This window comes from Hemibagrus wyckioides, linkage group LG22 (genome assembly GCF_019097595.1).
Source record: "Hemibagrus wyckioides isolate EC202008001 linkage group LG22, SWU_Hwy_1.0, whole genome shotgun sequence".
NCBI lineage: Eukaryota > Metazoa > Chordata > Actinopteri > Siluriformes > Bagridae > Hemibagrus > Hemibagrus wyckioides.
The window spans coordinates 20,112,020-20,123,865 of NC_080731.1; the positions used below are offsets into that span (position 1 = coordinate 20,112,020).

The 11,846-nt window shown below is 42.6% G+C and overlaps 1 protein-coding gene across 3 annotated transcripts in view; it reads right to left on the reverse strand.

Annotated features, from left to right (window-relative positions):
- Positions 1-3,930: 3,930 nt before the first annotated feature.
- ube3b (ubiquitin protein ligase E3B) overlaps positions 3,931-11,846 on the reverse strand; it is a 14,396-nt gene continuing 6,480 nt past the window's right edge. For all 3 annotated transcript variants that reach the window (XM_058375061.1, XM_058375059.1, XM_058375060.1), the window contains exons 15-27: positions 11,178-11,349; positions 10,891-11,009; positions 10,687-10,801; positions 10,420-10,519; positions 10,148-10,267; positions 9,809-9,985; positions 9,101-9,349; positions 8,902-8,967; positions 8,727-8,785; positions 8,331-8,513; positions 7,531-7,642; positions 6,670-6,762; positions 3,931-6,301 (exon numbers count right to left, since the gene is read on the reverse strand). In XM_058375061.1, the coding sequence (XP_058231044.1) occupies positions 6,110-6,301; positions 6,670-6,762; positions 7,531-7,642; positions 8,331-8,513; positions 8,727-8,785; positions 8,902-8,967; positions 9,101-9,349; positions 9,809-9,985; positions 10,148-10,267; positions 10,420-10,519; positions 10,687-10,801; positions 10,891-11,009; positions 11,178-11,349 (1,757 nt within the window). In that variant the 3' untranslated portion in view covers positions 3,931-6,109. The remainder of the gene's footprint in view (positions 6,302-6,669; positions 6,763-7,530; positions 7,643-8,330; positions 8,514-8,726; positions 8,786-8,901; positions 8,968-9,100; positions 9,350-9,808; positions 9,986-10,147; positions 10,268-10,419; positions 10,520-10,686; positions 10,802-10,890; positions 11,010-11,177; positions 11,350-11,846) is intronic.

An 11,846-nucleotide genomic window follows, 5' to 3' on the forward strand; every position in this document is an offset into this window, starting at 1 on the left:
ATGGAGAGGATGGAGGTTGGGGTGGAGGGTGGAGAGGGATGGAGGTTGGGGTGGAGGGTGGAGAGGGATGGAGGTTGGGGTGGAGGGTGGAGAGGGATGTAGGTTGGGGTGGAAATGTGGAGAGGGATGGAGGTTGGGGTGGAGGGTGGAGAGGGAGGGAGGTGGGGGTGGAAATGTGGAGAGGGATGGAGGTTGGGGTGGAGGGTGGAGAGGGATGGAGGTTGGGGTGGAAATGTGGAGAGGGATGGAGGTTGGGGTGGAGGGTGGAGAGGGATGGAGGTTGGGGTGGAAATGTGGAGAGGGATGGAGGTTGGGGTGGAGGGTGGAGAGGGATGGAGGTTGGGGTGGAGGGTGGAGAGGATGGAGGTTGGGGAGGAAATGTGGAGAGGGATGGAGGTTGGGGAGGAAATGTGGAGAGGGATGGAGGTTGGGGTGGAGGGTGGAGAGGGATGGAGGTTGGGGAGGAAATGTGGAGAGGGATGGAGGTTGGGGTGGAAATGTGGAGAGGATGGAGGTTGGGGTGGAAATGTGGAGAGGGATGGAGGTTGGGGTGGAAATGTGGAGAGTATGGAGGTTGGGGTGGAAATGTGGAGAGGGATGGAGGTTGGGGTGGAAATGTGGAGAGGGATGGAGGTTGGGGTGGAGGGTGGAGAGGGATGGAGGTTGGGGTGGAGGGTGGAGAGGGATGAGGGTTGGGGAGGAAATGTGGAGAGGGATGGAGGTTGGGGTGGAAATGTGGAGAGGATGGAGGTTGGGGTGGAAATGTGGAGAGGATGGAGGTTGGGGTGGAGGGTGGAGAGGGATGGAGGTTGGGGTGGAGGGTGGGGAGGGATGGAGGTTGGGGTGGAAATGTGGAGAGGATGGAGGTTGGGGTGGAGGGTGGAGAGGGATGGAGGTTGGGGTGGAAATGTGGAGAGGATGGAGGTTGGGGTGGAGGGTGGAGAGGGATGGAGGTTGGGGTGGAGGGTGGAGAGGGATGGAGGTTGGGGTGGAGGGTGGAGAGGGATGGAGGTTGGGGTGGAAATGTGGAGAGGATGGAGGTTGGGGTGGAGGGTGGAGAGGGATGGATTCTGTCCAAACTCACAACACATGACAAGTGTATTTTTTCTTCTCAACACAAAATGAATTACTGAAACATTAACAGAGTCTGTATTTTTTTAAGGATGTAAACTTTATTTATATGGACGTCTCCTAAAGTTTAAGATTTTGTGAAGAAAACAGGACACTGCACATCAACACCAAAACTCCGCCCACTGTGAAGCCTGGTGGTGGTGGTGGTGGTAGACCTGTGGTCTAACAGGCATCTTTTCAGGATCTGGACAGATTTTAATTCAATTAATTATAAATTTAGTGTCTCAAGAAAATTCACAAGAGAATGAATGAGTGACTCAAATGAAGCTCAGAGAATCAGATGAAGCTCAGAGAATCAGATGAAGCTCAGAGAATCAGATGAAGTCCAGAGAATCAGTTGAAGTCCAGAGAATCAGATGAAGCTCAGAGAATCAGATGAAGTCCAGAGAATCAGTTGAAGTCCAGAGAATCAGATGAAGCTCAGAGAATCAGATGAAGTCCAGAGAATCAGATGAAGCTCAGAGTCAGATGAAGCTCAGAGAATCAGATGAAGTCCAGAGAATCAGATGAAGCTCAGAGAATCAGATGAAACTCAGAGAATCAGATGAAGCTCAGAGAATCAGATGAAGCTCAGAGAATCAGATGAAGCTCAGAGAATCAGATGAAGTCCAGAAAATCAGATGAAACTCAGAGAATCAGATGAAGCTCAGAGAATCAGATGAAGCTCAGAATCAGATGAAGTCCAGAGAATCAGATGAAGTCCAGAGAATCAGATGAAGCTCAGAGAATCAGATGAAGCTCAGAGAATCAGATGAAGCTCAGAGAATCAGATGAAGCTCAGAGAAGCTCATACACATTTCTCGTTTATCTCCTGTCCAGTTCAGTATAAAGTTTGATCTCTGGCTGTTTGTGTTTCTGACAGAAAGTCCATGCTGTGTATCAGTCCAGTGTGAAACACTTTCCATTAATGAAGAGGTAAACAGCTCCACCTACTGGCTTCACCACCCTCAGTCAACAACAAGCCTCATGTCCACATCTGTTACTGTTCAGTTACTGTTAGATTTAATTAGTTACAATTAGTACATTTATATAATTACAGTTTCATTCTTTAAGCTGGTAAACTTCAGATTTGAAGCTCTATTTGAAGCTCAGATTTGAAGCTCAACTTCAGATTTGAAGCTCTATATATTTTGTAAGAAATAAAATAAAAAATAACAATAACAATAAAAACAATAATAATTCTAAATTCAAATGTGAAAACTTCATATTTAAAACGATCTTTTTAAATGGCTAACAGTACAATCCCAGAGTTTATATCAAAAGTTTGTCTAGGATCTCTAAAGTAAATACTAGATTTCTCATAATCTAATCACTCTCAGGCTGTGAGAACCAAAACTCTAATGAAACTCTTTTACATTTACTGTGGATGAAACCAGACGCTGCTCATGACCTGGTTATTTCCATCTGTGTAGTGAAGCTTGGTTCTGCAGGGATCTTTCTCACATACCAGGAGGACTGGAGGCTCTGTTCAGGATGAAGAGGGATTAATAAAGAGAGAATCCAGGCTTTGTTACTAACAGTGAAGAGAGTGTTATACATATTTCTTCATTTCCATCATACACTTTATAGCCAAAAGTTTTGGGACACCTCTCCATATGTTTGAATTCAGGTGTTGTTTTTCAGGGGTTGGGCTCAGCCCCTTAGTTCCAGTGAAAGGAACTCTTAATGCTTCAGCTTCATACCAAGACATTTTGGACAATTTCATGCTCTTTGTGGGAACAGTTTGGGGATGACCCCTTCCTGTTCCAACATGACTGCACACCAGTGACCAAAGCAAGGTCCATAAAGACATGGATAAGCAAATTTGGTGTGGACGAACTTCACAGAGTCCTGATCTCAACCCCATAGAACACCTTTGGAATGAATGCAAGTCAGACCTTCTCTTCCAACATCAGTGCCTGACCTCACAAATATGCTTCTAGAGGAACGGTCAAAAATTCCCATAAACACACTCCTAAACCTTGTGGAAAGCCTTCCCAGAAGAGTTGAAGTTGTTCTAGCTGCTAAGGGCGGGACAACTCCATATTACATTCATGTGCAGGTAAAGGCAGACGTCCCAAAACTTTTGGAAATAGTGTATTTAGACATATCCAGCTTATGTGCGTTTACTTTACATTTATCTCATTTAACCAGTCAGGCTAAGGGGTCAGAAGTGGCAGCTTGGTGATCCTGGGATTTGAACTCACAACCTTCTGATCTGTAACCAACACTTTAACACACCCCATGTTCAACACAGATGTGTAAATAATATGGAAAACAATCAGTCAGCAGTTTACTGCAGTGTTACCAGCCTGAAGCTGTTAATTTTCTAAAACATCTTGAAGTGTTTATTTCTCTTATCTGATTGTTTAAGTCAATTTTTAATGCATTAATGTACGAGTTTGTATTTTATCCAGTGATCGTTCCTGTTCTTACTGCATTATAGCAGCTATAAACAGTCTTTCCCTCACCAGCATCTCTTTATTCTCTCTCTCTCTTAAAATCAGAAAGTGTAAACTCCTCTCCTCTGTGCTGAAGACATTCCCACAGCAGAAAACTTACTTCTACATAATTTATAAAGTTCCTGTAATTGAGCTGGTGCTATAGAAACAATAACATATTAACATGGATGGCTTAATAACAGTGTAATTTGTATCTGCAACACAGTCATAACTGCTGTTATAGAAAGTTAATCAACACCTTCTGACCAATCAGAATGCAGAAGTCAGCTGCACTGAAACACACACTGGTTAGTAGTGTTTTGAATGCTCCAATGTGTACATGATGAACTGACAGATTCTCACAGAATAAATATCACTACACGTGTGATAATACAGACCTTTACAATGTTTATTTTTTATTTCTATAGCAACCTGCTGTTTCTGTAGTGCAACCAAGTCCAAAAACCTCCTGAAGCACAGAAACAGGAATGATGAAGATTTAAACCTCTTGAGAGAGAAAAAAGAAAGATTTCATGACATCATTAAATTCTGAAGATCATCAGTCAAGATCAGTCTGCTGTTAGTCTGTAGTTTTTAAAGTCTTTAGTTTGCTTTGCATTAAAAAGTCAGTCCTACAACCTGAAGAGCATAGACACACACACACACACACACACAATGAGCATATGATCAGCAGGAACACACCAATCCATCTGGATATATATATGCAGTCCAAAGCCCTTGTGATCAATTCATTAGGATCAGCAGCAACATCCAAGCAGGAAGCTGGGAGCTGATCCACACCGGACATCTGCTTCTCAAAGTCGGACAGAACACACCAGTAAGACAAGCAGCAGTGATGATCAGACCTGGACACGGACAACACACCACATTAAACCCCATCCTGCAGTGTGTGCAGATCGGTCACATCTCAGCACCATGATCTGAATGACACACACCAACACTGCTGAATAAAGAGCAGAATGGGGACGACATGCAGGAGATGAGAGGAAGATGAAAAGCGATGCAGGTGAGGCTGATATACAAGATTCTAATTTAGTATCTCTCTCTCTCTCACACACACACACACACCAAAACATTACACTGTGACACTAAAGGTTTCTGAGAAAAAAGCTATTGCTCTTCATCTTCAGCCTTAAACAAAACATCATCAGCTCTTTCCCCAGCTCATGCACCAACACCCGGAGCCCTGTTTACATCTCATACATAGTTTAGATACTTTTATCTTAACAGAAAAGAAAAAAGATAATGCCCTCATTTGTGAATTTACAAGCAGGAGCACAGTTTTGAAGCATCCAATGACATCATGCAAGAGGAGAACTTCAGAGTCCAGTCTCCATTCACTCACCTCCTTCATATGGCTTGTTTCCAGTGTAACACTCAAACAATGGACAGAGCAGTGTGTGTGTGTGTGCGTGCGCGCACTGACTTGAAAACTTATCAGTTTTCAAAGTATAAAAAGCACAGGGACAAATAAATATGAGTTTAAAAAAAACGTTAAAAGAACTAAACACAACGTGTAAGCAGCTGAAAGGAAAGAGACAAACACACCATAATGTGAAGAAACAGTGAGAGGAAAAAATAAGATAAAATACAATACAGTTGTAATATTTGTGTTATGTTTAGTGCTGCTGGTGGATTGTGCAGCACGCCACTACAGATATTCATTCTTCATTAGAATTCTCAGCTCTCTGTATATTTACACAACATATCAGAGCGTTTCTGTTCGCTAACTTTCAGAACAATAAAATCCGTTAAACTAAGAACCAGAGTAAATTAGTCCGACTAACTTCCACCGAGACTCCAGGCAGCCTGCTCCAATTTAAATCATGTGCAAAAAGTCACTTCAATCCACTCCTCTCTCCTCCTGTAGTGTAAAAGGAAACCAAAAAATACATGGAAATTTGTTATTCTAGATCTTTCACATGGTGCCACAATATGAACCAACAGCAGTGATCCAAAGAGCTGTGTAAATTATTCTACACAAACGTCTCAGTAAATCTTCAGCAAGCTTCATGTGGTGTATTTCATGGCTTTGTGTTGCATCCGTATTGCTTTCCATTGCAGAAACTGAGTGAGAGGCGAGTCCACGTCTGCGTCTGGGTGTTACACTCGGACTGTTGGGAGGGGTTCTGTCCCAAACCTCATGAGAAGACTCCAAACCCTGGAGTTATAGCGACATCCATCAGTGGATCTGTGTTCTTCAAAAACAGTGAGAGATCTTCCAGGTAAAGGGTGAAGTCTTCGAGCTGAAGCTGAAGTGAAAGCAGGAATAAGATCTGCTGAGGGAGTTCTGATCCAGGTTCACACTGCAGGCTGAGGTGAACAAGGCCTGGAGAGATCCTTTGGCTTCAGATGCTGAGAAGGACAGAGCTCTCACCTTTTCCATCGTGTGTGTGTATGTGTGTGTGTGTGTAATCAACACCATTTTAACAACTTCCTGTGCCCAGTTTAATATTTTCTTCTTCTCTGCCTTTTTTTGATCATTGCTGATTTCGGAGTAATCTGTGTAGGAGAGTCAGCGTATGTTTAGGTGTGTGTTAAGAGAGCTCGAAGCCCGTGTTCATGCTGATGGCGTAGCGGAGTTTGTCTCTGAGGATGCTCTTCTTGCTGTAGTTGGGCAGCTTGAGCAGGTTGAAGCAGGTGGAGGAGGTGGGCAGACGTCCTCCCGGCTCTTTCTTACGTATTGTGAAGAAACCACGGAGCACGCTGCCCAGAGTGTCCCCCGTGTCCTAAACACACACACACACGGAACAAATTAGTGCAATCAGCAGTGTTCATCAGGACAGATGAAACCCACAGACAGATGAAATAACAATAACACAGCAGCGGTGTCGTTACCTGGTGTTAGTAATGACTATCCATCTGAATGCTAACAGAGCACTCTGAATGGTCACTGATAATCTCATTCCCTTTATTAAAAGTGCTATATTTTTTATAGATAAAATATTTGGAGATATTAGATCGATACATAAAAATATATAAAAATAATTATATGTATTTTTTATTTAATTCCTGATTGTAAAGTTAATTAAGCATATTAAACTTATGCAGTCATTTTAAACGTGTGTGTGTGTGTGTGTGTGTGTGTTGATCTGACCTGGTCATCGGACACTTCCACACAGCGGATGGAGAAGGGAGGTTTGAGATAGGCGAAACCCAACAGAGGAGGTCTGGAACAGCTGGTGACAAACTGAAAGATGAGACAGAAATCAGGAAATAAATGTAACAGCTCCAGGACCTTCACCTGGTGTCTCGTCTCTCGTCACAGCTTTAGTACCAGTTCAGTGCAGAGCTGAATTTTCAGGACTGCTGATTAATACTAGTCACCAGTACATTACATCAACACTGCCTCCAGTTTAATGCTGGATAATTCACCATGTTTCACACAGACATACTGCACAAATCTGAACAATACAGATACATAAACGATCCTCTCTGAATCCACTGGAACAGCCAGGTCAGTTCTGCTGTATCTGCTGTACACTAAAGACATTGGGGTTTGAGATAAAAGATGAATGTGAGTTGATGGATTAGAATTTCAGTTCATTTCCATTTAAATGTCTTAAAAAAATCTGAAGATGGTGCAGGATTAGGTTTGATCCACCCCATTATTCAAGTGATCGGAAATATTGGAACATGTGGCTGACCGGTGTTTCTAGTTGCCCCTCTATGTCCTGTTAGACTCTTTAATAGTAAATAACTCTGAATGCCTGTTCTTTGTTTGTGTCATGAAGAGATCAATTAGAGCCACAAGCATTGGGATGTCATTTCTCAAACCCCAATGTCTTCAGTGTATAGAACAAACTAAAGAATTGGCCTTGCTGATCTAACACTTTCAGAGAGAACTGTACACACATCAGTGCAATACATCTCAGAACATTTAAAATCCAGTTCAGACTACAGACCTCTCACTAATCTAATCAACATGTAGGTGTAAGAGCATGCTGGGGTGTATCACCTTGAGGAACATAGCCCTCTCTTCAGGAGTGAAGTCACTGGACAGGATGTCCCACAGCCAGATGATGACCCTGTGGCTGCTGTGGAAGCCACCGTAGTACACAGTGTGCTTTCTAAAGGACAAAGAGAAACAATTCACCTTCCCTGCGTTAACACAACAGCTCAACATTACAGTGTCCTACGGAGGATTCTGCAATGCATGAGCAAAGAATAAAGATAGCAGATGGTAAAGAAATTCAAAGCATTTTTCTGATTTTAAGCGGACATTTATATTATTTAATTCTTATTTGTCTGAACAACTGTCCTGTGAAAAGAGTAGATCCACCTCATTTACATAACTGCCCAAGAAACAGCTTTATTGATCCATCTATCTTCTAATAGTGCTTTACCTACACAAGGTTTAGGGAACCTGGAGTCTATCCCAGGGGCCTCTGGGCACAAGGCAAAGGACAGCTTAGACAGGGTGCGAGCCCCTGACAGGGCACACGAACGCACCCATTCACACACTATGGACATTTCAGAGATACCAATCACCCTACAGTGCAGTTCCCTAGACTGGCAGGAGAAACCAGAGCAACTGGAATCCAGCATGGAGAACTTCACACACACACACACACACACACACACACAAGGTTGAGGAGGGATTCAAACCCCCAGCTCCAACTTGATTCCAGGTGTGAAACAAAGCAGCTTCATATTCAGTGGGGGACATACTCCATGCTGGAGTACATTCACATACAATACACCTAAATCACAGTAAAGCAAACGTGAAAGTAAAGACAGAGTGAAAGACAGACGCACTTGAGGTCGTCCAGGTCGATCTCCGCATTGTCCCCTGAGATGAGCCGCTGCACCTCAGGAGTGGAGAACATGTGCAGCCACTCAGGGTTAATGATGCTGCGGAAACCACGGATAAACGCTCCGGTCTGCTCCTTTATCTGTGTGTGCATCCGGAAATGTGCCATCAGGTGGATGTAGCTGATCCTGGAGAGAGAGAGAGAGAGAGAGAGAGAGAGAGAGAGAGAGATGTAAGGCCAAATAGATGATGTTAATAAAGCACGAGTGCAAAGACACATTTTAAGCAGCTTTTTAAAAACAGCCCACCTGTATGCCTACCCCTTAATAAATTATTTTAATGTTCCTTTTCTTATAGAACGTACTAAAACTGTAAGTTTTATGTTGGTGTGAAGAACTCACTTGTTTTCGTTAGTAACAGAAATGGTCTTTCCTCCCGGAATCAACTCATGACACACTAACTGTTGAGAGAGAAATAAAAATGAGTAAAGATGAACAGAAGAAAGATGAAAAAAGAGGAAACCTAAGACAGAGAACATGAGACTAACTGATTGTAAGAATGAAAAATGTTGATTACCTGCCCCATCACATCCTCATCATAGGATAAAGTCAAACCCAGATCACTGACATCACCATCGTAACGCTGTGAATCAAAACAGGAGTTTTTATAAGATTTATACATCTTTCCTATCATCCAGGTGAAAACGTTCATGATTGTATAAAATTATCACAGCCTTAAAGAACACAAACGGAGCAGTAAGAGCCGAACAGAACACCTTAATGGAGGTGAGGTTCTTGTAGAACTCGGAGTCGAGTGAAGGCAGCTCGTCGATGGAGCTGTAGAAGGAGCTGTGATGGTGTCCGAGCACCTGACTGAGGAAGAACGAGGCGAAGGGGACGTCCACCACGATGCCCTCGTACAGGGCCTTACCCAGCATCTTACCCACAAACTCAAAGAGCTGCAGGTGGTTCTCATGGAGGCTGGACGTGGGTGAGGGGTACAGGCGCTCGTTCCCACTGGTCGTCTGTGTGAAAGGAGAAAGGCTGGGTGAGAATTCACCATATAAAACCAAAAATATTTAATGCCTATGCATTTCAATAGGGAACATAAGCAACAATAAAAAAGGAAGAAAAGATCAAGCACATTTTAAATTTCTTAAACAACAAGAATAAAATGATCAAACCCCATAAGACATATTTACAGCCTGGATATTTCTGGGGGAGAAACAGATTAACTGATCAGTGTGGACCAGTATGTAACCAGCTTATCCTCTAACACAGATTAGTAAATTAACAATAAATTATTTGTTGAATTGAATGATGTGAAGTGAACTCAAAAACAGCTTTAGTTCCTTTTTCTATTTTTCACTGAAATATGTGTAAAAGCATTTTTTTTTACCACAGTACCTAATAAACACTTTAGCACTTAAAGCTGTAGACTTTATTGTGCACTGCTAGACAAAGAGAGAAATACTGTTAAACACCTTGAACAGGTTGAGCGCAGGGTTGAAGACCTTCTTAATGATCTCTTCCAAAAACTCTTTAAACACTCCGTCCTGATCGATCCCAGCCTCGTCCACCCCCAGGTCATTCACAAACTTCACACGGATCACACCTTTAATGGAGTTCACAGGCAGCCTACGCAACTGGTCATAACCATCCTGTAGAGGGAGGGACGGAGGGAGAGAGAGAGAGAGAGAGAGACACAAACACAAAGGTGGGATAGAGAAAATCTCTGTCTTGAAAAATTTATTTCAAATATCAATATTTATCAACACCAAAATATATTTTCTAGAAGTAAACAGACTTTAGATGGGACACACCTCAAGCATGCGAGAGCGTCGAATAGTTATGTGTGTCACGTGTGGGGAGGCGGAGCTTGTCTCGACCAATCCCAGGGTCTCCTTTTCTTTCGTCACGATGTTCCGAAACAACAGAACCCTCTGATTGGATAAAAAGTGAGACAGTGTCATTAAAATGATGTAATACATGAACACTGTAGCGCAGAAACACAGGACAGAAATGAAGATCATATCAGCTCTACACAGGACAGGAGCGGAACTCTGGACTGAGCTGTGATTACGAAGGGACTCACGTTTTTGTGTGGAATGACGTGAGGGATGTACTGCAGCAGCAGCTGAGCTCTCTTCTTGCCCTTGTCCAGCTCTTGGAACAGCAGACTAGGTTTCAGATCCCTTAAACACACACACACACACACACACCGGTCATTATAATTTTCTTTGCTCTGATATAACATAATTGTTAGGAAATTTCTTAGAATTTATAGTATTCTTAGAATTTCCATTCAGACTGTCTCATGTGCACGTGCATCCTGATGCTAGATCCCACGGGTCAGACTCACTTGCGCAGCCAGTGTTCATCAGGTGTGAATCTCCTGCGACAGTCTCTCTCATACAGCACCATCAGCCAGCCGTGCACACTGTGGAACAGGTCCAGCTTCTCCCCTTTCGCATTCTCTGCCAACACAGCACACACAAAATTTATTCCTGCACACACACACACACAAACTGTATTGTGAGAAACAAAGAGCATTATGGGAGCTCACCTAGAATGCCGTCCCAGATCATTTTATACACAAAGGTGTTTAGGAAGGAAGAGATGGTGATGAGCTCCTCCATCTTAAAGGAAATCTGCTCCTCATAAACCTCAATATCATCCAAGATCCTGTTCATCAGACACAACATTCAACACACACAAGCATCACAACCAGACGCCGGTGTGTACAGTAAAAAAAATTCTTAATATTTGTGAAATTAAAGAGCTCATTGGAACTGTGACAAATGATTTGGAATACCGTGTGTGTGTGTGTGTGTGTGTGTGTGTGTCACTGACGTGATCAGGTGTCGTGAGCAGTCACAGAAGAGCATGAGCATGGCGAGCAGCTGTTTGGACTCATCTGTGTCGTTGTTGAGACACTCGAGAAACAGTTTGAGTCCTCCCTGAGGTCCGAGCTCACAGATGAACGCCCACAGCTTCGGCAGCAGATCGTCCAGATATGTCAGACCTGCACAGTACGTAACACACACACACACAAAATAATAATAATAATAATAATAATAATAATAATAATGCAACACTAATAAACAAGTAAAAATGAGTAAAAAAACCAAACCCAATTACATAAACAATTCTAAAGCTATAAGAGTGTCTGTGTTGAAACAAGCTGAAAATCTGTGATAAATAAAACCGTGTGTGTGTGTGTGTGTGTGTGTGTGACGTGAGGTAGAATAACAGAGGAGATTATAATAAACGCTGCATAATGAATAGGAAACAGGAGCCATCTGGTCATATCTCCTGGCTGTTAGCAGAAAATCTGCTTTCAAATCTAGTTTAAGGATTTCAGCAGTCAGCAGGTAAAGCATTAAAACTTTCTTCATTTTTCTTTTCAGCTCATAAGAAAGAATGTCTTTTATACTTTAATAAACTATGTCTTTACAAGAGATATGAGACATTACGTTAAACTTCATAACAATGTCAATGCTTATTTGAAGTCTGATTATA